Here is a 27192-nt window from a genome sequence, read left to right as displayed (position 1 = left end):
TGAGAAATAGAGCAGATGCGGATGGATGAATGGATGGATGGATGGATGGTAATGTAATGGGATGGATGGATGGATGGATGGATGGATGGATGGATGGATGGATGGTTATGTAATGGAATGGATGGATAGATGTGTCTATGGATGGCTAAAAGGATGAATGCATCATATATATATATATATATATATATATATATATATATATATATATATATATATATATATATACAAATATATACTGCAAATAAGAATGCGATGGCTTTCTGACCTCTAAAACCGAAAATGAGAAAATGAGAAACGGGTTAAGTATAATCAAAGTCTGGACCAAAAACAAAAACTTTAAAGATGTGGAAACGAGGTGTGATAAGAAAATACACAGACCTCATTTAACACATAGAGCAAAGGCTTCTTGTGTGAGTATGTGAGTTCTATTAATCTTAGTATTTATACTATGTATTAATCATGCTTTCGTACTCCAAATAACTAAAGCCGGTCACTTTCTCCCACACTGACTGCTGCTTAAGATCTTTTTAGATTAATGTTGATTGATTCAGGATAAAAGAATACGATTAAAAGTGCTTTAAGTCGAGTGTATCGCCCTCTGCTGTCTGAAAGATCAATTGCAACTTGAACGACTGAAAACGGAGAGAATTTTTTACATTTTATGTCTGGGCCAGAAAACTTACTGAGATTTACACCATGGCATACTGTGAATATTGCCTCTACTAAGATATATATATATATATATATATATATATATATATATATATATATATATATATATATATATATATATATATATATATATATATATATATATATACCTTCATGATTAAGTAGTGAACATTCCTCCTGTCTCTTCATCATTAACACCTGATGCTTCAGAAACGTTTATTTACAACTGAGGGCTTACACTGTATTTTTGTCACGTTTGTATTCAGGTGCGGGAAATCCTAAACGGTAAATCGTACCAGCCGAAAACCGTCGTCATCCCTCCACAAGGTATTCGGTTAATCTCTCTATATTGTTCTTCATTCCTTTTGCAAACGATGCCAGGACCATTTTACTTATAGCTTAGCTGATCTGTGTGATTTGTATGTATCTAGCATGACATAGCCATGTCATCCAGAAACAAAGCAATGCTGGAAGTTTCAGAGGGCAGGCGTTTGGGAAAATTAGAATAATGTTTGTCTAAAAGATTACACCTTTGGACCTAGTTTGCGAAGTCCTGTTGTGTGCTAAAGGCAAGGGTGGTGTGTGTGTGTGTGTGTGTGTGTAGGAGACATGCAGAGTCTGGGCATGGAGACAAAGCAGGCACTGTGCAAATGTCTGGAGGAGAGTTGTGGGAGAAGTGGCTGGGAAAGTCTGGCGCACAAACTCCGACTGGGCATCCTCATCAACGCCTTCCGCCTCAGCCCACGGCCGACCCGCACACTTCTGGACAGCTACGAGGTACACACATATCACCGTCTTTCTCCGACACAAAAATCTCTTGTGTACGTGTATATTCACCGTTCCGGTGTCGTGGTGTGCAGGTATCGGGCGGGACGGTGCGCGAGCTCTTAGCGGGTCTGAAGAGCATCGGGAACAGCGGCGGCGTCAGCTTACTGCAGGAGCACTTGGCGTGCGAGGACAGTCACACGCACGATGAACAACTGACCACAGGTAGGGTTTTTCGGTTTATACACACAAACACATTTTGCATAACTCGCTGAGATTGGTTGCTGCCGGTCAGTGGCACACAAAGTCCCAAATGATGTCACACACTTCCTGTTTACTGAAGTATTGCCTTGTTCGAAAAACCCATCACCAAATGGTGTGTGTCACAATAGGGGTTTCCCTAAACAAAAGGCCTCAACAGCACTGTAGTTTCTGTATGGTCATCGTGTGCGTGTGTGCGTGTGTGTGTGTGTAACGAAATAGCGTAGTTGTAAACCAGAAGAAGTGGGAGATCCCCTCACGCTAAAGCAGAACTGAGATCCCATTTGTGTATGAGAAATAAAATGACACATAGCTGCAGCTTCTAGTTTTGATGGAGGGACAGTGAGAAAGAGGACCACGGGGAATTCTCTCACCTTGTTGTTTATAAGGAAAGTGAAGAATCTTTGACTCACTCTGAGGTGTGTTTTGTTTTTTTGTGCTTTTAAATTGAGTACCAAACTTTCCAGAATCTTCTTTTTTTGTACTCCGAGTCACACAATAAACGTCGCCTGTTCGTTAAGGTATTTTTCATAGGGGTGAGGTTACTTTGGTCAGCATTCTGAGGGGAATCATTTTCCACTAAGGGTGTTAAAATCGTTTATTTAGTTTTTGTCCTTGTATAATTGCATTTGAGGTTTTCGTGAAACATTAGTTCCTGGTCTCATTTACCTTATAAAATAAAGAAATTTTTGCTTGAGGGTCAATTAAAAAAAATCCATCTTGAGGACTCTGACACTGGGGAAATATGAAATATTATTAATATTAATAATATTATTATTCAGATTTATTTGTATAGTATTTATAAAGCTGTCCCAAATCTCTACAGAGATAAAGAGGTTATAAAATATACATTTATACGTTTAATGGACATGGTTTTTTGGGGGTTTTGCAAAGGTATGAAAAAGTATGGAATTTAATTTAATTGATTTTCAGGTCTGAATTAATATGGAGGGAAAAAGGAACACTGGGTGTTGAAAAATATTTGTGTGATCAAACTATTTTCTAAAAAAAATACAAATTAAGAATTAGCGAAAAAATATTTTATAAAACATTCATTCGGATACATTTGAAAATGGCGTTTAACTGCGCGTGAGCAAAAGTTAAGACGCCTTAATCTGTAATTTCCGCCTGCCTTTTGTTTACTTTCCAGCTCCTCGAAACATCGTGGCAACGACTACAAATGTCCGAAATGTATCCATTTTTTTCATAGAGCTACGTTTTTGTTCACTGACAACGGCGTCTCAGTGTGGACAGAATGCGAGAAAAGAGATAAAAATATGCATTTTTAACCAAAAACGTATTTACGTGGACATGGCCACAAAGGTGTGTTTTTTTTTTTTTTAGGAGCAGACTCTCACGGCTGCCAGAACAGCGCCCCCTACCGTGCAACTGACATACATCAGAGATTTTAATGTTATAGTTGGAATTTAAAATCATTAATCCAGATGTTAAATATGGTTTTAAAAATCTACATATATGAGTCTAAAAAAGTCTGGAATTTTGAAATGATTAATGAGTAAAAACCCTGAAAAATGGCGAGGCGAAAAAACTCCCCGAGAGCGTATAGGAGAAACTTTGAGAAGATCCAGAAGAACGAAATCCTCATGTTGGTGGCAATAAATGTCTCCATACTCTAATAATGGATTTTAATTAGTTCATGTGGAGCGTCCGCCCTTTATATCTGATCAGAACGAGTGTGTTAATGTAACACAAACACACACCGCGGAAGTATAATACCTCCTCTTGTCAGGATGTTGTAATGTAGGTCAATGAAAACATATACACTGAACTTTTCTGCCTAAATGTTTCTGCCCAAACAGACGGTGGTGTCTCTTCAGGCCTGCAGGGTCTAAAGTTATCTCCCTCAGACGACGGTAACGTGTGCGATAGCGGCGTAGAGACGTCCTTCCAGTAGCCCGGCCTCATCACGACTGACTCGCTGACTTCTGCCCGGAGCCAAACCTTGAACTACGACGTCACTATCTTCAAAGCAGCTCGGGATCTGGAACTCGTCTTTGGCCACCGCGATTGGTTGGTGTAGAGCCACGCCCATACGCGGGACCGCCGACTAACGGCTGGAGTGTACGCACTTATATTTCAGTTGTATACGATTTTTATTTAAAGGTTGTTGTTTTGTTTTTTTTACACACCGTATAGTTATTTTTTTTCTATTTGATTGCGACAGACAAGAGAACACGTTTTTTTTTTTCTTGACTTCCAAAAGTGTACAACCAAATATAACTGTGCCATGTGTTTTTGTGTGACAGTGGTGTGATTAAGTATCATCAGGAGTTGAAATATTCAGGGTTTATACTAGAAAATAAATAATCTTTATTTTTTTACAAGGTGAATCCTGCCTCAGGAAACGCTGCACTCCATTTAGCTCCACCTGCTTCACGTTGTCAGTTCGGCATCTTGAAGCTCGCCGGGTTACTGTGTTTCTTTTTTTTGTTTGTTTTCTTCTCAGAGCCTCTGGACCAATAGGCTTTTTAGTAAACTGAAGAAAAACAATGAAAGAAAGTTTTTGTTTTTAAACACCAGTTATTTAACTTGATTTCTCTTACCATTTTTGTTTAAGCTTTTCACCTAACGGTTGCTTATGGGTACTGTGTTGATTTATGTTTTTTAATTTTTGTGGTGCTACAGTCCGAAACAATCATTAATTCTAAATGAAATCGCATCCATCAGCATTTCTTCAAACGTACTTTTATCTTCAGAATCTGGCCGAGAGCATTTTCTTACCTCCAAATCAGGAAAAAAACAAAACAAGCAGCTCATTTTGTAGTTAGCTGGGGGGGAAAAAGTTTGCAATAAATAAATAAATAAATAAGCGAGGCACTCGAATAGGATTTGCATATTTTTTTATTAAGGGCTTTATCCTGGATTGAATTCCAGAAGATCCGAAGAATGGTAATGTGAATACTGGGTGAAAGGTCTCCTGTGAAAGGTCTCCTGACACCCTAAATTAGACAATTTAGCACAATTTGCACCGTGTTTTTGGGAGGATCCAGCAAGAACATTAGAAAATCCCACACAGCTATTGACCTGAGCTGTGAGACTGCAGTGTTACCCATGTCCACTTAGTATTGTGCAAAATTATTGATAGGGCCCAGCTTTTCTGAAATGATTTCTGAAAAAAAAAAAAAGGTATGAACATGTTTCATGTTGTAATATACAACATGATTTTAAAGGAACTGGAAAAATGTTTCCCAGATTTTCCCCCAGCAAATTTCTGAGTAAGAAACAAATCCGTATAAAGATCTTTACACAGTAACAAATCCCACACAGTTCTTCGCTTTATCTCGTATTCACATACCAGCTCATAAACTGATTCAAAAATGTTTTTCTTCTTCACTGGATAACTGGATAAACAGATGGTTTTTGGTTTGTTTTTAGTCATTTTTTTTATTATCTGGGGATTCTTTATATCATTTCTTATGCCTTAATATTCTAATATCAGCTTCAAACTCTTAAATGCTTGTTATACAATGATGAAAACCAAAGCGCTGTACTTTCTTAGCCGCAAAACTCTATTTATCTGGCTTTGAATGGGTTTTTATTGATGTACTTTTATAATAAAACTAATAACAATCTGACATTGTGTTTGTTCATGTTCCATCTAATTAATTCCAGTGTGTAGGGGTCATGAAATTAATTAGGCAGGGAATTTTTATTAATATGTACGTTACTGATTCAGCTAGTCTAGCTTTGAAACGAAATGTATTCACTTTTCTGTGAATTTCTGTCTCAAATTACCTCCAGTATTAATCAGGTTATTTACATTGGTGTAAGTGTTTCTTAATTTGAATTAATTGAATGTGTATTTATTTAAAAGTGTATGTTTTATGTGATAGACTTGGCATGATTGTTAGCTTCATATTGCAAAAATTAAAGGAGCTAACATTCTGCAACACGCCTGGTTTGGATTCGTTTGAGGTAAATGTATATTTTTTAATTACAATTAATCACATTTAAGATTTAACACGTTAGTAAGTATTCAGCAGTGTTGCTTTTCATGATCAATGAAATCGTTACGTATATACAGCATTTAGGTGGAATGGAGCAGACAGCTGTAATAATCTGATTTGGCCGCCAGGTGGCGGAAGAGAATTTACTAAATACAATAAGAGGAAATATTTCCAATTGCATTCATTTCAAAGGAACAATGCTGCTGATATTGGTGCGAGTTTGTAACCACAAATTAGCCAAACATTAATTCTAGTTTAAATAATTTTATTGTAGATAAAATTTTAAATTGTAGATAAAATGAGTGCTTGTAGATATTGTACTCTATTATACGGATCACATCCAAAACTCCAGAGCTTTAACAGTCGTAGGAACTTTAAAAAATCAATATTCTTCTGCTCCATTCGGCTTCTCCCATTAGGGGTTGCCACAGCGGTTCATCAGTCTCCATCAACCCCCCTGTCCTCTACATCTGCCTCGTTCACACCAACTACCTGCATGTCTTCCCTCACCACATCCATTAACCTCCTCCTAGGTCTTTCTCACTCCTGTCATCACTCTTCTCCACCCACTCCACCCTGCCTGCACTCTTTTCTTCACTTCTCTAACGCACTCTCCTTTACTTTGCACTGTTAACCCCAGGTACCTGAACTCCTTCACCTTCTCCAGCTCTTCTCCCTGCAACCACAACACTCCACTTCCCTCCCTCTCATCCACACACATGTACACTGTCTTACGCCTACTGACTTTCATTCCCCTTCTCTCCAGCGCGTATCTCCACCTCTCCAGGATCTTCTCAACCTGCTCTCTACTCTCACCACAAATCACAATATCATCCACAAACATCATAGTCCACTGAGACTCCTGTCTGACTTCGTCCGTCAACCTGTCCATCACCACTGCAAATATGAAAGGGCTCAGAGCCGATCCTTAATGCATTTCCACCTTCACCTTGAACCAGTCTGTCGTTCCTACTAAGAACTTCACTTCCACACACCATTCACACTAAAAACATGTCAGATCTTTTGAATAATTTTTAATTACATATCATGTCTAAGAGTATAGTTATTCTTGAGTTGGTTCCTAAAGAGAATGACACATCGCTAGTAAATATAGGGCTTTATTATTATATATAAAAGAAAAAAAGAAAAAATTTGCAAATGAACAAACAAGAGGACAGGAATCTTACAAGGCAAGAGCGGAAATGAAAACGGAATGAGAGAAAGTCATTGAAAGCTGCCATTGTGTATTTATAGCAGGAATTTTCAGGAAGATGTAATAATGATGCTTATAATCTCTTGTGCAAATGGTATGCAAATTGTAAATGGTTACATTCAACTGTATGTGTGCGTGTGTGTGTGTGTGTGTGTGTGTGTGTGTGTGTGTGTGTGTGTACAGTACCAGTCAAACGTTTGGACACACCTTCTCCTTCAGTGGTTTTTGTTAATTTTTATTATTTTCAACAATATTTCAATAAGATGGAAGGATTTCTGATATGGATCTTCTTGCCTTCCTAATGTGCCTTAGACCATCAAATGTCTTGTGCAGAGACAAAACATGATGAGTACACCAGCCCTATTATTGCTACTACAACCACTGTACAAATCCATAGTATGGCAATAAGCACTCAGTTAAGTAAAGAGAAAGACAGTTCATCATTACTTAAAAAAAAATCTCAAGAGCTTCAAATGTATCCCCAAATTAAGTCTCCAAAAGCATTACATGCTATGATGCACCAGGCTTAGTGAGGGCAGGTAAGAAAGACCTAGAGCTACCTCTGCTGCAGAGGATAAGTTTATTAGAATTAACAGTTTCAGAAACCGCAGATTTACATAAATGCTTCTCGAAGTTCATTTGGCAGACATACTTCAACATGTTCAGAGGAGACTGCATGTTTCAGGCTTTCATCAAATTGCAGCAAAGAAGCCATTACTTTGGAAGTAAAACACACAGGAAGGGATGTGCTTGGGAACTTCTCAAGTTTGTTGGAAAACTATTCCAGGTGACTACATCATGAAGCTGTCATCAAAGCAAAATGTGTCTACTTTGAAGAATCTATCTATCTATCTATCTATCTATCTATCTATCTATCTATCTATCTATCTATCTATCTATCTATCTATCTATCTATCTATCTATCCATCCATCCATCCATCCATCCATCCATCCATCCATCCATCCATCCATCCATCCAGATGTGCGCGTGCGCGTGTCTGCGCGTGAGGAGGTAGGGGAGGCGCGGAGTGAGGGCGGAAGTGGCGCTCGTGCACGTTACAATCTCCAGTGCTGTAGCTCGAGTGTAAACAGCAGCTGCAGCAGGGGACGGAGGACGGCGGCTCGGTGTGCTGCAGCGCTCTCACCCCGCTCTCAACGGCTTCACGGTAGACTTAATGACTTACAGCTCGTCAGGAGAACCGCTGGACACGAGGACCTTCAGCAGCCCTGGTACTTTGTCTGTTAGCTGAACACTTTTTTTCGGACTCTTCGGCAGTTCCTTTTCCTCTCGGTTTTACAGGGAAAAGTGTCATTTTCAGCTTCCTCACTTTCGCCTCCATGAGCGGTGTATCCCGGTGTTTTCTCCAGAAGAGACAGAAGAGCCGATTGTACACGGTGATTTTCCGGGGACGTTTTACTCTTTGAAGGAGGACATTCCGTGTGAGGACGTCCCCCGTTCAGTCAGGATGATTCGGCGCGGTTTGACCCGGCTAGCTGTCCCGGAATAGCTAGACGAAGCTAGCTGAGGTAAATCCCGAGTCACTTGATTTCAACGTCCAGCGGTTGCCGCGACACATCGAGATTACGAACGGTCCGTCTCGGGCCAATGGCGGAGAGCGGCGTGCTGAAGCAGGTCAAGCCTGGAGAAAACGCCGGCGACGGGAGGACGAAGGACGGGCGGGAGAGCCCCGGTTCCGTAAGGATGAAGCCTCAGCCTCACCAGTCGCCTTCCAGCCGCTCCGCCAAGTATCACGCGCTCGCCGGCGGCCACTCGTTCCGCAAAGTGACTCTGACCAAGCCGACTTTCTGCCATCACTGCAGCGACTTCATCTGGGGGCTCGTGGGCTACGTCTGTGACGGTAATGACCGGTTCTCCAGCTCAGATTTAACATCTGGATCTCAAGTTCACGTGCGATTTGAAATATTAAAAAAAAAGTGCATTTCTTTTTGTTTTTAAATCAGATTGCAAGGAGACATTAAACTGTGCAATGCATGCAAGTGGAGCATTTATGCACGTCATTTCGTGTGTGTGTGTGTGTGTGTGTGTGTGTGTGTGTGTGTGTGTGTGTGTGTGTGTGTTTGTGTGTTTGTGTGTGTGTACGATATGCATGCAATCTCATATTCACGTGCAAAAAAGCTCCTAGTGCTCAAGCCTCTCGCAGTGCACAACAGGGGAGACCCCCGAATTGTGGAGTACAGAAGTGAAACGCTAACCTGTGCAGTGGATTCAACCTGAGTGCAGAGCAGAGAAACACACTATCCCTCACCCTTTTACACCTGGGTCTGTTTTTGTGTTATCTGACCTGCACGAGACTCTGTTTGTCCATGTACATCTCTTTTTTTTCTCGCTGGCTTCGTCCTCTGTTTGGTGTGTATCGAATAGCTGCCTCTGGGAAAGGAGCGAGATTGATGGCGCTCGATTTCAGGAATCCTTAATTGGCCGAAGATGTCTGGCCTCCCATCTTGAAGGGCATACTTAATTGATGGAGGGTGAGGGAGAGAGACAGACAGAGAGACGGAGTGAGGAAGAGAAAGATAGTGTATGGACTCGGGAGTGTTAGCAGTCACTAATCCCTCCGTCTTGGACAATTGCACTAAGAGCACTAAGGCGGAAATCAGATAGTACATTGATCGTGTTTGTGTGTGTGTGTGTGTGTGTGTGTGTGTGTGTGTGTGTGTGTGTGTGTGTGTGTCTCTATGCAAAGCCACCAGTTTGTGCTCGTTTGTTCCAGCCCTATTCCATGTGTCCAGATGAGTTTCTGGGTAAAGCGCAATCACTTCGAAGTCATAACCCTGATTTCAATGCAAGTTTTAAGACCAAAAAGGGGGGAAGATAGCAAAGCTGTGAAGACAAGGGAACAGACAGGAGCTTTTAAAGAGGAAAAAGCACTTGAGGTTAATGCATTCCAGGAAATTGGCGAAAGGGTCCGGTTAGCTTGTTTGCCTGAAGAATTTTCCGCCCTGTCAAACCAGCTTTAGATATCAGGCGTTCATGTTTACTATGCAGAAGTGCTCATCTGAAGATAGCAGTACTTCCAGAAACTGTACTTTATTTTGTTATGTTTGGTGAAGCCACATTTTAAAAGCCTATTTCATAAAAAAATAAAAAATGACAATAAGATAAATATTGTATGAGAATATTGAGTTTGGCTTTTCATCCTCCACTTGTGGTGTGGTTTGGTGGGTGTGGCTTTGCAGGGAAAGTTAAAATTTGTTTGCTGTTTGAGCAGCCAAGTGTCTGCCAAAATCCCAAACTGTACCTTAAACCATGAGCTCCTGAACCAGGATTTAGCCTGGAAAGATGAAAGTTGTAGGATTGTCATAGTCTGGGGTTTAATGAGAAATATTTTAGAAGTGACGTGAAACTGTGTAGCTTTTACAACATTTGAGAATGAACTGTTACAATGAGTAGAGTAGAGTAACTTCAGCGTTTTTTTATCTCTGTTATTACCAGATCTACTGCATATTTCAAAACGTTATAATATTCGGAAATTGCAAGGTCCTACTTGTCAGGAAATTCATGCCTTAAAGTTCATCAGAGAACCATCGTCGTCACTCTGCATGTTCTTGGCAGAACAGGCCGGGTGCGTTGCGATGACTCATTGGGATTTCCTTACATTTCTTTCTCCATCACTGATAATCTCGAGGTCCTGATTCTACTTTCCTAACGCTAATCAGATGACTTTTGCTCAACTGCTTACTCCAGTGACCAGCGTGAAAAATATTTGACGAAACCGAAATGCACCTCTAGTCGACTCTCCGAGGGCCACCGAGTCACAGCGTAGCTAATGGGAACGTTCCCTTAGAGATTCTAAAGGATCACCTTGAAGCAGTCACTGGGGCTGGAGGAATGGGCGGGACTCCAGCTTGTGATTGACACTAGCTGTGTTGCCAGGCAGAACCGTTTCACAAGTCGTGATCAACTCTTCAAGGTTGACATGGCAACAGATAGAAATGGAAGGGGAGGAGGGCGCTGTAGACGGGGATAGCGAGGAAAGTCTGAGGACACGAGGAAACGTAAACGAACACAAACGTCGGGCTTGTTATGGAGTGACGCAGCTAATCTACTGTTCAGCTTGGGGTTTTATTGGAAATCTGGAAGCATTTGAGTAAAAAAAAGAAAGAAAGGAAAACATAATAATAAAGATGGTGATATAAGTAGGTGGTACAAGCACAATAAAAAAATTCAAAGGTACATTTGTGGGTCTGCCACACAGACAAGGGTTTTATGGGCGATCACAAGTCAGAACGGCGTGTATTTATGTGTCTATAAAATATTATTATACCTTGTGCCCTCACAGAGTTGTTGTCAATTGTTTTCTTTTTCTGCCTGGAGGCCATTGATTCTAAAAATCTAATTAAGTATTTCATAATATGCCATCCCACCACTTAAGCTTTAATTGCTTAAATTAAACCCTATAGCTTGGGGTTAGAAGGGTATTAAGTCTGTAAATAATTAAAAAACCATTTTATTTCACACTGCAACAATGGAACTATAGCGAGTGTAGACATCTTTTACATGTTGTGTAATATGTATATATACATATGTATATGTGTATATACACTTATAGTGTCTGTCAATTGTTTGGAAACACCTATGCAAACACACATTTTTGTTTTTGTGCTGGTTAAAAGCCACAAACACACAAGAATTAGACAGTGAATGACTGGAAGAAGTTCTGTGGAGTGCCATTTTTCTCTAACAGAAGAACTTGTGTAAGACGGAGAAGAGGAGAGAAGATGTGATCTATCAGCAAAAATTTATACAGATAGTTTTTCCGGGTTGCGTTCTACAGTACGAGAGGGGCCTCTAAATGCAAATTGACACCGCAAGCTGTTTATTTGAATTTATTTATTTATTTATTTTATTTTATTTTTTTTATGCAGCTGTTTTTATTGATTTGAAGGGTTACTTTTTGTTTGGGATTGTTAAATGCATGGTTTGGGGTCGTTTCCGAGCAGAGAAGGTTTGAGACTTATTCTGGAAAGTGAAAGGAATCCTGAACCAGCCTAGTTTGTTGCATAGAAACAGAAGTAGTATGGATGTGTCTCCAAAGTAATGAGAATGTGGGTAAAAATATATAATGCATCAACAAAAAAAGAAGATATTTTTGAATCAATAAGAACCAACCACAGTGCTCGGGGATTTAAAGATTCCACTTTTCCCTCTTCCTTTACAGTTTAACTTCGGGATTTATTGGATTACAGGATTTTCAGTCTCGATTATTGGATTAACTCCACCATTTTTATTTACTTGTTGTCTCATCCGGATTAAATATTAACGCGTCAGCAGTTTCATGATGATTATCGGCAGGCGTTCGCCATCACGACCCGCACAGGATCGATATGTCGATGTCCGTCATGTACGCCTCATATCCTGAGATCGAACACGTCGCGTAATTGCACGCTTTTACCTCAAGTAGCTCATGACGCACTGGAAAAAGAGGTGCTGATGAGTCGAATTGCTGAATGTTTTTACCCCCAGATTGTTGATTTACAGGATGAGCAAATAGCTGATGCTCATTAGTAAGTGCTCACCAGGAAACGTGTCATTGAATGTCCAGTAACAAACCACCTGAGATCGTGCGGTTGTAGGAAAACAGTCAGCTGTGTGAGGCGGCACATCCTGAAATGCCTTAAACCTCCTGCAGTTGCTTAATTTTTATTGCTTTTATTGTTGCACTCGATGTTGAGGAACCTATACATTTCTCCATAGAGATCTATGTGAACGTTTGAACAAATCCACACAATCCTTTACCTGTGTCTGTGTGTGTGTATATATATGTGTGTGTGTGTGTGTGTGTGTGTGTGTGTGTGTGTGTGTGTGTGTGTGTGTGTGTGTGTGTGTTCCTGCATGTTGGTTACATTCTCATGGGCTTTCTGTTACTGAGAACAGCTCAAGCCAGTGAGCCCACTTCCTGTCTTTGAGGAGGATACAAAACCTGAGACTGCGTCAGCAGAGAGAGAGAGTGTGTGTGTGTGTGTGTGTGTGTGTGTGTGTGTGTGTGTGTGTGTGTGCGTGTGTGTGTGTGAGTGAGCGTGTACATTCTGTGGGCTGTGTGGGCGGCTAGTAGTGTCATCGTGGCCCTGCCAAGTGGCAGAAAAGTTTAGTAGTGTACTTTTATTTATTTATTTTTGTTGTTGTTTTTTCCCCCCCTTCAAACTCTGCATAACATCATCAACGTCATCATGCTCATGCAGTCACATCGAGCTCTCATTTAGACTTTTTTGTTGTTTGTTTTTTTGGATTGTGACCAAAAGCCAAACGTGGAACTGATCCTCCTCAATCACATTTCAACAGAAAACACGTCATAGACCGATACGCATATCGAAAAAAAAAAGCCCCATAACCAACCCCGCGATACACAACCGCACAACACGTGCATGCTGGACAGTAAATAAAAAAATCATATGCGTTAAAAGTTTTTGCAGAAACGAGCACCGGTTTTAGTGTTTATAACAGACACACATGCACTTTTTTCTTCAGTGATGCCACTTGCTGACGTGGTTAATAGCCGTGCATAAAACTCTGAAAGATGAGTTCTGTATCAAACCCTTTTTTTGTTTTTGTTTAATTTCTTTGAAGGTAAAATAGATGTTTTTTTTTAACTTGTGTGTTTTTGTAAACCATAATGTATGTTTGTGTGCTTCTTGTTTGTTGGATAACAGTCTCTACTTTATCAGCATGGATGGAAGAATGATGGTCAAGGATTTGGTCATACACATACACAAACACACACACACACACACACACACACACACACACACACTGTATGAACACCTGTGGACCATAAAATTGGTGTGTCCTTTTTTTTAACATCTAATTATACATTTAGTCCCCATTTGTGATGTAGGTGAGGAGGCCTGGAGTGCAGTCAGTGTTCACATTCATCCTAAAGGTGTTCAGTAGGGTAGAGGTCAGCACTCTGGAGTGCTCCAAACCAGATCTTCCAATTCATGCCTTGTGCACAGGATTATTGTCATGTTGGAACAGGTTCAGGTCTCCTAGTTTAAGTGAAGGGAAAATTTCATGCTACCGCATCCAAAGACGTCCTGCACAATTGTGTGCCTTTTATACATATATATTAATGCTGCAGCTATCAAATTATTTTAGTAATTTAGTAATATGATTGATTTGAGACTTGGCACATCAGTAAAAAAATATTTGGTGATTAAAAATGATATTTCGGTGGATTATTTTTCTATTTTCTTTATATGTGTGTAAAGAGAGGATGTCGTTAATAATTGTGTTGCATTCAAGGTTTTAATGTAGCCTTATATATATATATATATATATATATAAAAATTACATTTCTGGCTCTGCAAGAAGAAACCGTTTACACTCCCTGCGTTTCGTTAGTCAGCCCTTGTTTACACATTAGGGTGTGAAATGTGTAGTTTATGTGTGATGTGATGATCAGTAACACAGTGGTAATGTGTGTATGTAGATATGAAAACTAACACAAACTATCTCTCTCTCACACACACACTCGTTCTATCTATCTCTCACACATATCTCTCTTTCTCTCTCATATCTACAGTGTGTAACTTCATGTCTCACGAGAAGTGTTTGAAGCACGTGCGGACCGTGTGCTCCTGCATGGCGCCCACGCTGGTGCGGGTGAGTGAGAACCTGTCAAAACTGTCACTCGCACACACACACACACACACCTTTACACACAGATCATGTGACAGTGTTATCAGTGTAATTATCACTGACATTCCCATCCTGGGCTCCAGGACCTAAAGGAGGTAATAAAGCTATAAAGAGAAGTGGTTCCAGATTAATATTCTGCCTTAATAATTAATAAAACTGCAGCTCTGTGTTTCAAATAAATAAATAAACAAAACAGGAAAACAAAGAGGCGTTAAATTGGCAGGCTGGCCTCAGTTCTCTTGCCCACACACCACACGCAGCCCTTTAATGATTACCCAGCCGTCCTGTGAGCTCTGGGATTTGCTCTTTCCGTCTCTCTATCTTTCTGTCTTTCTTTCTCACTTGTTGTATTACATAATGGATGGGCAGAGTGAAGCAGTCATCATGCTGAGACTGTGACCTCTTACAATTACACTTTTGTAATCTTCAGCTGCTCATTTAATTCCTGAGTCATTTCCTGATACTACAATCGTTCAAATAGATTTCTTTTTTCTCTCTTCATGAATCTACACTCGGTACCCAATAATGACAGTGACAACAGAATTCCAGAAAACTGACATATCACATGTACATAAGTATTCAGAACATCACTTGAACTTTAGCTCATGTACCTTCCATGTCTTTTGATCCTTGCTGAGATGTTTCTACACCTTGATTGGAGTCTACTTGAGGAAAGTTGATTAAATTAGGGTTGCAACGATTCCTCGAGTAATTCAAATACAAAAATGCATCGAGGCAAATAATTTATTTGCCCTTTTTAGTTTAGTCTTTTTAACTACACACGGAACACCGTGTTTCCCCACAGACCATCATTACTGACGCACCATCGCTAAACTCTGGAGCGCTCTGGACAGGTAAACACTATGGAAGTCCATTTCGACTGCATAACATTATTATTTTTTTTTGCACCTTTTTATTCGGCAATTCTGACTTTATTTCTCGCAACACCGAAGACCCCAATCCAACCTGACCCAGCAGGAGAGGATTTGCCATGAAGACTAGCAGAAGATACACAATTGTAGTATCAGGCTGCAACAAAACAACATTGAAAAAAGTCCAGGTGGTCTGAATACTGAATACGGAATGCACCGTACACGTGTATGCTTATTTATGCAAATGCTTAGAGAAGTCCTTTTGGTTGAAATAAAAATAGAACTACTGTGCAACCTCATGCCTCAACCACAAAGCCAGTTTTAGGTTCTGCTTCTCCTGATGCTGTTTTTGAAGCTGTTCCGCATTGAAAGAAGCAGGTCCTGAGCAGGAAACAAGGTCACTTCCTGTAGCCTACTGTAGGAAGTTTTGGAGGAGCCAGACAGGAAGTGGTCTTTTTTCTAAACAGGACGAGCTCAAGGACGTGTGTGCTTGAGGACATTCATTCTTGGGGCCAGTGTTGCTGTTTGCATGCTTGTTAGAATGGAGTTCTTTTTTACACCAATGGCTTTCTCTCTGACATCGCTATTGCTTGCAGGATTTTTAATTACCCGTATTTTATTCTGGCCTCGCAACCCACAATCGCGTGTTGTGTGTCCCAGGGCAGTGCGTCCGAATCAATCACACACTCGTGGTCACACCCCCTGCCACTCTAAATAAATCTGCATCTTATGGCCTGCTTGCTTCTCTTCTCACAGGGCCACCCAAAGGTCTCAAGTCCCAACAAGTCTTAAGTCATAAGTGAGGTCATTTGCCACATCAATTTAGGTATCGATTGTGTAAATCTCTGCTGGCGTTTGGTAGATGTTGCGATGTTGTTGTTTTTTTATTTGAGGAAATTGCTTGTCGGTTTTTTTTAAATTATTATTATTATTTTTTTTTTATCAAAGCTGTTTATTATTATTAACATTCGTGATCATCAACATTTAAACATTTGAATTAAAATTTAAAAGTGCATTTGTGGGGGTTTTTTTTGTCCTGATTTATTTATTTATTTATTTATTTATTACTATTTATGCATTAATATGAAATGAGGCATGAGGTAACCAAATGTGGGCATGTTCTGGTACTTTCACTTTCACTAGAATTTTGATAAGCTACTGTTTTGTCAGTATCTCGCATTGCATTGTTCGGTTATCAGATGAACTGTAGTGGACACGACTATGCACATAACTGAGAGTTTACCAGCTGCTTACTGTGATGGTGTACACAATATTAGCAATAATTTTTTTTTTTTTTACCTTTGCTGCTGTTTTTCTCAGTGTGTTTGAAACAACTTCTTTCTCAGTGACTTTTCAGTTTGTTCCCCTGTAATGGAGTTTTCATCACCCTTGTCACTCCTGCAGGTTCCTGTTGCTCACTGCTTCGGTCCAGCCGGTCAGAAGAAGCGTTTCTGCTGCGTGTGTCGCAAAAACCTTGAGGGAACATTGGCCCTGCGCTGTGAAGGTGTGTGTGTTAACCATCTACAATCTACACATTTACTCTAATGATGTTACATTTATGATTTCAATTTTTGTGTTCTTTCATTTGTCTTGAGGATCTGAAAATCTTATGGAGTGTGTGTGTGTGTGTGTGTGTGTGTGTGTGTGTGTGTGTGTGTGTGTGTGTGTGTGTGTGTGTGTGTGTGTGTGTGTGTGTGTGTGTGTGTGTGTGTGTGTGTGTGTGTGTGTGTGTGAGTGACAGTCAGCTTGTCTGGCTCTGCTGTCTTATTTAGACTCTATCTGTATTTACATGCCATCCTGTCATACCTTTTCTTTCTCTTTCACTACTATGCTTTCTATGTTTCTCCCTTTTTGTGTGTGTGTGTGTGTGTGTGTGTTCATTTATCTGCCCAGCACCTGCTTGATGTGGATCTGCTGTTGCCACGGCAACACAGGATGGTCTTTTACAGGGGCTTCAATTCTTAGAACGACATTAAAAAAAGGAAGCATTTTCTTTCTTTTTCACTTTATGCATGTATGTCATCCTATCCTGCCCCCCCTTCTCCTTTTCTCTCACACTCTGTTTCACACACTCACACACACACACAGACACACTGTCTCTCTATTTTCACACTATCCCCCCACCCCCCGGTTTTCAACTTTGTTTCTTCTTCTTTTCTTTCTAATCGAATACAGATATAGAAAAACGGCCTTTTGCCTTTGCACAGATAAATTATAGCTGATGCTTTTGCTTGTTGTTGTTGTTTTTTTTTTTTGGGGGGGGGGTCTTCAAAATCCGAAAGTGAAATGCAGGTTTGGTTTTGGAAAAAGTGTGATTCTCTCTTATACTGAAACACGGGACTTTTCTTCATTCATTTACATGACAGTCACTTGTTTATACGCCTGTGCGTGACCCGCACAATGTTCTGACTGGTAGCCCATGCTTGTGTGTGTTTCAGTGTGTGAGCTGCACGTTCATAACGACTGCGCCCCGTTTGTCTGTAGTGACTGTCGTCTGTGTCATCAAGATGGAGGCCTGGACTACGTAAGTGTGTTCTTCATACAACCCTTGTAGAATCCTTCTTGCCATGAGAATAGTAAGGGCAGGTACTGGAAGTTCTTGTACTTGGTCTTCTGAAGTAAAGATTCCTAATTCTGTATTACTGATACTGAACATATATTTATTGGTCATTAATTGTTTCATAACCCACTGACTTTTGACCCAATGGCAGGACACGTTACCTCACCACTGGCGGGAGGGAAACATGGCATCAGGGGCACGCTGCGAGGTGTGCCGGCGTGTCTGCGGGTCCTCTGATGTCCTTGCCGGGATTAGGTGCGAGTGGTGCGGTGTCACGGTAAGCTCGCTTCTGCTGCGATTCGATTCCCAGTGCGTTTTCTACACACGTCAATCAACTTCATGCATAATATACACAGATAATATAACCTGTATGACTAATGTACAGGTATACAGAACATACAACCCCAATTCGAAAAAAAGTTTGGGGTGCAAAAGGTCAATATAAACAGAATTGGCAAATCTCATTAATCCATATTCTAGTCACAATAATAAAAAAATCTAATGTTTAAACTGAATATATATATATATATATATACTATTTTTAGAAATAAATAAGTAAATTTTTATTTAATGGCTGCAATCGGTCTCAAAAGAGTTGGGACAGGTTCATGTTTACCACTGTGTAGCATCGTGTCTTCTGTCCGTATACATCTAGGAACTGAGAAGACCAGTTGCTTATGTTGTGGTAGAGGAATATTGTCCCATTTGTGTCTGATAAGGATAGGATTCTAGCTGCACAACAGTTTCGGGTGTTCTTTGTTGTATTTTTTGTTTCTTGATGAATTTTTCAAAGGGAAAAAAAACGTCTAGACTGCAGGCAGTTTATATGTTTCTATGTATTATTGGGAATAAAATTTGGGTTTATAAGATTTGTGAATCTTTGTATTCTGTCTTATTTGCATTTTACACAGTGTCCCAACTTTTTTGGAGTTGTGGCTGCATTAAATAGTGTTGAAATTCCCAAACAGCGAAATGCAAGTGTTCCTTAATGCTGATTGGTCATGAAGAATTAGTTATTTTCTATAATGCCAGCTCGGACAGAATTTATATTAATGCGGTCTATTAATACATTATTATTTCATTATTATTATCACAAAACTATTAAATGATGATTTACATTTTGTTTACGACATTCTTTCTTTTCGATGGATTTAATACTCGTCTCATTTCATCAACTCGGACGTTACGTAATTTTCCATGTAGATTAAGTCATTTAGAGTCATTTTCAGAGTGGAATATGTATAAAGGTGGAAAACAGTGCAGCATCGTCTAACATTCTGAGGATTGTTTGATGGAAACCGAAATGTTATTATGTCAACAACATGGACCTGAACATGGAGGTTACAGTATTCTTCATCACTGCAGATTGTTTATATTTTAATGGGAACAGAGTTGGTCCACTTTGAGCATGCTCTCCAAAGCAGATTCACACATCAGCACAACACACACACATACACTCTGGTCAGAAAGGCAGGTCAGAGGAAATGGCCACTCGTATAATCGTTGTAGCATCTAAACGTTCTCAAAGACAATCACACATTTAAAACGCATGGTATGATGAAAAATTCATTTTAAAAATTATGTTAAAAATATATATTTTTTAATGCAAATATGTTTAATGATTTAAAGGGTAACAGATAATGCAAGTTTACAGGGCTGTGTTTTATTCATGACCTCTTTTCTGGTTTCTTTTGTTAAAAGTGTTTTGATTATCCTAGTAATTTCACTATCTGTCAAATGTGTGTGTGTGTGTGTGTGTGTTTGTGTGTTTGCAGGCTCACGCATCTTGTTATATAACAATCCCTACTGAATGCGGTCTGGGTCGTCTGCGCAACATGATCCTGCACCCCAGCTGTGTACGCGTCTGCTCGCGCAACTTCAGCAAGATGCACTGCTATCGCATCTCGGAGCCCCCGCAGCAGTGCGAACTGGGTAATCAGCCTGCCGAGACGACATTCGTTAATAGAGCCATGGTGCTTAGACTCAACATCACTGCTTTCAATCCTTTGCTAATTCAGCCATTAAAATAATGCGTGACCGGATGGTTATTAGTTTCAATCTCAGGGCTGCTAGAGAGTTTGCTTTACTTGACATTTTTATGAAGGTTTTATGCCTCAAGATTTACATGGGATAACTTTACTTTTTCATGGATGTTTGTGTTTTTTTTCTTTGTAGATAATCTAGATGACTCCGATGCACAGAACCCAGCAGCACTAAAGGACAATCAGTCTTCTGGGTCATCGGATACCGGTAATGTATATGACTATTAATTTGCTTCACCCTCGTGATTTTAAAGTTTTATAATAATACAGCATTAAACCACAGTGTTACTGAGTCGGTCAGAAGGTTTTTTATTTTTTCTATCCAGCCCCATTATGTGTTGCCGGTGTCAAAGAAATTTACTTTAAGTCCTTCTGAATCAACAATATGGGCGCCTGTAGCTTTAAATACATAAGAATGAAGCTGTTAATTTAACCAATCAGATTTCTAGTTGGTGACACCGGAACCATTTAGCAGGCGTAGTAAACATCTGCAATATTATGTCCCTCGATTGGATGGTCAGAAAGCATGCCACAAGGAAAACCTAGGGTTATTTTTAGAGGTTACTTTTGATGCTTCTGCTTCTACGCCTGCAGTGAAAGGAGACATGTTGAATTGTGTTCAGTGGGTTTTTTGCTTTAGTAATGACATTCAAGATATAAGATACTCGTTTTGTGATACAGCAAACATCATGATTGTCATAAAGAAGTCAGTCCTGTGTGTTTTATTTATACTACGATCATCTTTTTTTATTTGATTTATAAGGGATGATTTCTGTCCTGTATATCGACAATATGACATTGTAATTTGATATAAAATGCCTTTAAAAAGCTTAAAGAATTTCTCCTGTTTTAGGTAAGCAAACTCTGAGAGTATTCGACGGCGATGACGGCATGAAACGTAATCAATTCCGGCTGATCTCCATTCCTAGAAGCACAAAGAACGAGGAAGTAGTGGTGAGATTTTAACAGCTTTTTTTCTCCTCCTCTCCTTACTTAAAAAAACAATGGCATCAGCACAAAGTCAGGAATGACTGACCAGGAAAGAAGGAAGGAGTAAAAGAGATTAAAAAAAAGCACAGAGTAATTTTGTTTATAATTTAATAAAGTTGTATTAAACTGTATAATGATGTAATTGTAACAGATGTCAAAATATAATCACACTGATGGTTTGGCATCCTCTTGTACTCCCTGTTTGAGCAGGAAGCGGCGCTAAAAGCGTTCTACATCCCGGATGATGCGCAGGACTACGAGCTCCAAAGTTACACCCACCCCGACCTGCTAATCGATGACATCATCAACCGCAATGGCATGCCTGACAACAAGGTGGTCTTCAAGGACTGCCAGCCGGAGGTGTGGCTTATTCGGGCCAAGCCCAAAGAAACAGAAGTGCTCAAGATCTACACTGACTGGCAGAAGTAAGAGAATATTTAAATTATTTACAACCACACGTACTGACAATGTATTGGCCAGACAATGACATAATCCATATATACAGGTGTCCCATTGGAGTTACATTCCGGATCAGATTTCTGGTTATATGATATAAGCGTTGATGCCATGCGCAAATAGACTATAGTTTATCTGTGAACTAGTCATGTTATTTTGGCTTATGCTTTTTTTGTGTATGTGTATCAATCTGCAGGGTTGATGTTGCCAATATAAGTATCACGGTTGGGAAGAGCAGAACGGTAGATTCTGTTATTAAGGAAGTGCTCGTCCAACTCAGAAAACAGGTACAACCCTCGATTCCTACTTTATAACACACACATAGACAAGATGAAACTAAGATATTACACTCTCCTCGGTTTCTAACGGTTCTCCGCACCTGACCCATCATTAGGTTAAACACCTATTTATCTATATTTCGCTGTTCTTAGAAATTAATTGAACATTAGCTCCTTAAGATTTAATTAGATGCGTCCCAAATAGCGACACTGTTCAATTGATATATTTATTTTCAATTATTAGTATTAGTATCTAATGACATTCCCATATATGAGAATGGAAACCCTTAAGTACAAAACCTTTCAAGATCTCGAGGCTGCATCATTGCTGCTATTGTTTACTGATGATAATAATATTGAGCGAAAAATTATGTCACCACAATTCCCACGACGTATTGCGTGGTGTTGAAGTATGGAAAGGTTGCCAGGTTGGTTCAGGATTCCTTTTACCCAGAATAAGTTTCCAACATTCCCTGCTCCAAAACAGCCAAACACCAATAAGCGTTAATGTATTTATTTATTTATTTTTAAGTGATACTGTGTTGTTTGAAATCCCTGATCCCAGCCAGTGTCTGTGCTCATTGGAAAACAAACGGTTAAACAATAAAGATCATTCATGCTTTTTTAAAATATTTTCTCGACTGTGTAGTGTTTTACACTGCCGTGTGTGTGTTCCAGAGTGAAAATCCTGCCGATTTGAACCTGGTGGAGGTTTTCATGGGCGGCAAACAAGGTAAGATCAAGTATCCCCTTTAATTCCCGCCATACTATAATGAAAGTGCAGTAAAATACGCACACTTTCACTGTAAGATGTTTGATTAGTGTCTTCTACTGAAGGATGTGTTAATTTACATTTATTACATTGAAATTCAGTACTAAGATTTAATGGGAACAACATGATTCACATCATGGTGTCCATGAACTTGATTAGACGTAAAGAATTGTGTGTTCGTGTGTGTATGAGATCAAGACTAAACAATAAAATTGTGGACTTTGTGATCGTCCTGCAGTACAGAAGCAAGTTCTTGGTGGTCAGGATCTGTTAATGGACAAGCTGCAGGAGATCAGGAAGGTATTACATTTACTTCTTTATCACATAACTGAAAGCACTCAAGGGTGATTTTTGTTTTGATGAATCTTTGCATGCGTGTGTGTGTTTCAGACGTCACTGAGGCAGATGAACCAGACACGCTTTTACATTGTGGAGAGCACGAACCGGGTGGTCCAGGTGGACTTGCTGGTCGGAGGACTTCCTCTGCAGCTCAGCACCGAGGAGTACACGGAGCTGCTTCAGGAACACCTTGCTGTCAAGAGTCAGTCTCACTCTCTCGATTTATTTTTTTTGCATATGTCAAATTCTCCTGCAAATTTCCATTCACTGTTTAACCCTGATTTTTCACACAACAAAACCAATGAACAGAGAACTCTCTCCCTCTTTTTGTCCCTCGCTTTCTCTCTCTCTCTGCAGGTCACTTGGTCACAGTCACTCACATCTACCAAGCTGAAGGTGAGGAACTTGTCACCGTAGCAACAGTTCTATGGCAACCTGGCTTACATCCAGGCTCTGGCAATGGAGGAAATGGATAATCCCTCACTCTCTCTCTCTCTCTTTCTCTCCATGTCTCCGAGTGTGAAAAATCCCTCTGTTCTTTAACACTGCCCCAATGCCCCTATTGTTTGAAATCAGACTCCTCGACTCCATTGAATCCTACTGATGATGGTGTGTGTGAGTGTGTGTGTGTGTGCTCTGACTGCTAAAGCCTGTCCTACGCGCAGATCTATAAATGAGATTTTTGTTTCTCTGCCTCCCTTTCTCTCTCTCCCTTTCTCTCTCTCTCTCTCACACACACACACACACACACACACACACACACACACACACACACACACACACACAAAAGCACGAGGAGATGCTTGGCAGCTACCCTCTATCACCCATGTTCCTTCAAGCACCATTGAATTAAATAACCTGAAATGGTCGTTTAACCTCAGATGATCCCACTTCCTGTTCCCTAATGTCTTCTAACAAGACTGTGACTGTGTTGTGTTATATTCACAATGAACAGTGAGTTCTAACACGTGTGTGTGTGTGTGTGTGTGTGTGTGTGTGTGTGTGTGTGTGTGTTGTGAAGGAGCGGTTGCTTTGCAGATCACATGTTTCTCTGAAGCCGAACGCATTTACATGCTGGCTAAAGACACCAGCATCTGCGGCAAGCAGCTCACCTGTCTCGTCATACCTGAGATCCTGGTACGCATCCTTTTCTTCGTCTTTCCCTCTGTCTCTTTGATATCACAATCTATCTTTTTATCTCTTACACTCGGCCTCATTTTAAACAGTTTAAAAGATTAAAAACACAGAGGTTCAGTTGGTTAAGCTTTTGGTTCACTGCACTTAATCGTGTCTACATTCATCTGTTTCCTGTGCACATAATTCCACATACCCGATGTCTCAGTGAAATGCACCAGCCACCTCTAGTGGACAGCTGAGAACAAGCATAGAGCTTTTTTCTTGCTATAATTTTCACCCTTGTGTGTGTGTTCCCACAGAAAAACAAGCTCGCCAAAGGTTCTTGCCCTTTGCTTTTGTTTGTTAACCCTAAAAGTGGAGGCCTGAAAGGTAGAGAGATCCTTTATGGCTTCCGGAAACTTCTTAACCCTCATCAGGTGTTTGAGCTGACCAGTGGAGGGCCACTGCCTGGGTAAGTACATCTCTGGCAAAGATTAAAGCTGCACTATGCTTATTTCTTTCTTTATTATTATTTTAATTGATTTATTTCTGGTTGGAAAATGTGTAACTGGTGAGGGTTGCATGCAGATCCAAACTTTATCTGGTCTTCCTCCATGTGTTGTTAAATTGATAAGTTGCTTGTATGCCGAACAGGTTGCACACGTTTCGTGAGGTTCCCCATTTCCGCATGCTAGTGTGTGGAGGAGACGGGACAGTGGGATGGGTGCTTGGTGTGCTGGAGAGCATCAGGCACAAACTAGCCTGTTCCGAGCCTGCCATTAGCATCGTTCCTCTGGGCACAGGTACATTAATTTTACAGAACAATTCAGCTTTAAAGCCCAAATATAAGAAGGTCTTTTCTATCCCTCTGTATAGGTGACGTTATTGGTGTTTTTTTTTTTTTATTATAAAGGTAATGACCTGGCACGTGTCCTGCGATGGGGGTCGGGTTACAGTGGCGAGGATCCCTACAACTTCCTAGTCTCAGTGGACGAGGCAGAAGAGGTGAAGATGGACCGCTGGACCATTCTGTTTGATGCTCAGGAAATGACTGAGGACGGAAAGCAGAATGGCTTCCTGGAGCCTCCTAAGGTACCATATTACAGCTCAAATCCTGAAGTTTAAACACACTGCATGGAAAAGGATGTCCATAGGTACACTTTATTTGTTGATGATGATGATGTGTATCTTTGCATTATAGATAGTCCAGATGAATAATTATTTCGGCCTTGGGATCGATGCAGAACTCAGTTTGGACTTCCATCACGCTCGGGAAGAAGAGCCGGGAAAATTCAACAGCAGGTTGGTGATGAACATTTCACTTAATATTAAATAAATAAATATTTCCTTGGAACCACCCTGGGGACTTTTTTTTATTTTTTATTCAGTGATGATAAAAGTCATTGATTTTTATTATAATTTTTTTTTTCTTCTAACTTGCTTGTGTAAAACTCACTCCTAGGACAAACACAACAAGCAAAACGTAGTGTTTATCATGAAACTTCTCTGTACTAGAGAGCCATCTGACACACCCTTAGCCTGTTATTGAGTCTTATTTATTACCTTCTCAGCACAAAAGTTAAGTGTCCTCCTCTTTCGGCCTCTGCTACTTCCCAGGTTTCATAATAAAGGCGTGTACGTGAAAGTCGGCCTGCAGAAACTGAGCCACACACGAAACCTTCACAATGACCTGCAGCTGCAGGTGGACAAGCAGAACATAGAGCTGCCGAATATAGAAGGCCTGATCTTCCTCAACATCCCCAGGTGACCACATACACCTCCTTCTAAATGCTCAAACATTTTGTTGCATGTAGTGGTTGTGAGGATGTCCAAATACATTTCAAATAAAGAGGTGTGTAGTAATTATCGAGTATAAGTTGTATGTGCCTGATATCGTGTGTGTTTGTGCAGCTGGGGCTCTGGTGCTGATCTCTGGGGTTCGGACAATGATGCACGCTATGACAAACCCAGGATAGATGATGGCATGCTGGAGGTAGTGGGAGTAACCGGGGTGGTCCATATGGTGAGTTCCTTCTCTCGTTCTCTCTAATAAATATCTGATTATTGTCTGATATTCTAAAGCTTAGTAGACACACACAAGGTGGTGATGCGGTTTTATTTCCTTTCGATTGAAAATCCAGCACGCCGAACAGCTTCAAGAATGTATAAAGTGTGTGTTTTTGTCTTTCAGGGTCAGGTCCAAAGCGGGCTACGCTCAGGGATCCGGATTGCTCAGGGCAGCTATATCCGTATCACTGTGACGAAGCCCATCCCAGTGCAGGTGGACGGTGAGCCATGGATCCAGTCTCCTGGGCAGATCATCATCTCAGCAGCAGGACCCAAGGTACCACAACTGTCAGATTTCTTTTTTTTTTTTTTTTTTTTACCACCATTATACTAGAATTGTTACAGATTTACTGTACTGTATATTTACACTTTATTGGCAGTAATGCACGCAGTTGTTTGTGCAGTATTTGTGATCTGATTGAAAGAACTGTGCAGAAATGGACGTTTATTTTTTTTTTTTTATTTGTAGGTGCACATGCTGAGGAAATCAAAGACCAAGCAGAAGAAGCAAGCTGGCAGTCTGAAGGAGGGAAGAGCAGAGAGCTCAGCGTCAGGAGAGGGGGCAATCTGACAGAAAAGCCCACCTACACACACACACACACACACACACACACACACACACACACACACACACACACACACACACTTTATTCAGAATTCCTCACAATGGCGTGCATTCAGTAACATGTTTGTCTTCACCGTAACATTTGTAATTCACTGGATTAGAGAAGACAAAAGAAATGTAAATTTCTTCACCATAAAATGGACTCTTAGGTTTGAGAGGGTGTAGTGGCCACAAATAGAAAAAGTAATTTAACCACTAAAACAGAGTAGTTGCTTAAAATTGTCGTCGTAATTGCTTCCAAGTAAAATCATATCTATTTAGAGTTTGCTATTGTGACTGAAAGTGGTTTTGGGGAACTGAAAGAGGATATAAACTTCAAAACTGAATCCGTATACTGTTTGGTTTTGCCCTGTATCCGCCATCATTTTTATATCTATATATATTTTTACACAGTGTTTGGAGAAATCCTTTGATGCGAGTATAATTCTGCCATGAATCCTCGCAGGACGTTGAAAAAATGAAGTGGATTTATTATTTATTATTGGCTAATTATTTTTAAATTATTATTATAGATAAATAGACTGGACTCCGTTCCGAAG

At 40.2% G+C, this 27192-nt stretch overlaps 2 protein-coding genes across 2 annotated transcripts in view; both read left to right on the top strand.

The window, feature by feature from the left end:
• The window catches only part of nfkb1 (nuclear factor of kappa light polypeptide gene enhancer in B-cells 1), a 29970-nt gene extending 24679 nt beyond the window's left edge, over nucleotides 1-5291 (top strand). Inside the window, exons 21-24 of the mRNA XM_083565669.1 lie at nucleotides 939-999; nucleotides 1277-1449; nucleotides 1533-1662; nucleotides 3519-5291. Of these exons, the coding sequence (XP_083421795.1) occupies nucleotides 939-999; nucleotides 1277-1449; nucleotides 1533-1662; nucleotides 3519-3613 (459 nt within the window). The 3' untranslated portion in view covers nucleotides 3614-5291. The remainder of the gene's footprint in view (nucleotides 1-938; nucleotides 1000-1276; nucleotides 1450-1532; nucleotides 1663-3518) is intronic.
• Nucleotides 5292-7880: 2589 nt separating this feature from the next.
• On the top strand, nucleotides 7881-27160 carry dgkq (diacylglycerol kinase theta). The gene is made up of 23 exons (XM_083566429.1): nucleotides 7881-8738; nucleotides 14421-14500; nucleotides 16813-16912; nucleotides 17847-17932; nucleotides 18120-18245; nucleotides 19744-19900; nucleotides 20144-20218; nucleotides 20864-20964; nucleotides 21211-21425; nucleotides 21653-21743; nucleotides 22413-22467; nucleotides 22745-22806; nucleotides 22897-23047; nucleotides 23203-23241; nucleotides 23867-23982; nucleotides 24282-24433; nucleotides 24616-24764; nucleotides 24875-25053; nucleotides 25163-25263; nucleotides 25579-25725; nucleotides 25873-25984; nucleotides 26153-26305; nucleotides 26498-27160. Exons 1-23 carry the CDS (start codon nucleotides 8486-8488, stop codon nucleotides 26597-26599), a joined length of 2802 nt encoding a protein of 933 aa, XP_083422555.1. The 5' UTR covers nucleotides 7881-8485; the 3' UTR covers nucleotides 26600-27160.
• The last annotated feature ends 32 nt before the right edge of the window (nucleotides 27161-27192 follow it).

Source organism: Silurus aristotelis, assembly GCF_946808225.1.
Source record: "Silurus aristotelis genome assembly, chromosome: 17".
NCBI lineage: Eukaryota > Metazoa > Chordata > Actinopteri > Siluriformes > Siluridae > Silurus > Silurus aristotelis.
The sequence above is the reverse complement of the archived record's forward strand: the minus strand, read 5'-3'. Positions and strand labels throughout refer to the sequence as shown.

Coding starts and splice junctions, on each gene's coding strand:
- dgkq (XM_083566429.1), top strand. CDS start 8,486: ATGGCGGAGAGCGGCGTGCTGAAGCAGGTCAAGCCTGGAGAAAACGCC. Junction 14,501..16,812: donor TGGCGCCCACGCTGGTGCGG/GTGAGTGAGAAC, acceptor TCACTCCTGCAG/GTTCCTGTTGCTCACTGCTT. Junction 21,744..22,412: donor TCGTCCAACTCAGAAAACAG/GTACAACCCTCG, acceptor TGTGTGTTCCAG/AGTGAAAATCCTGCCGATTT.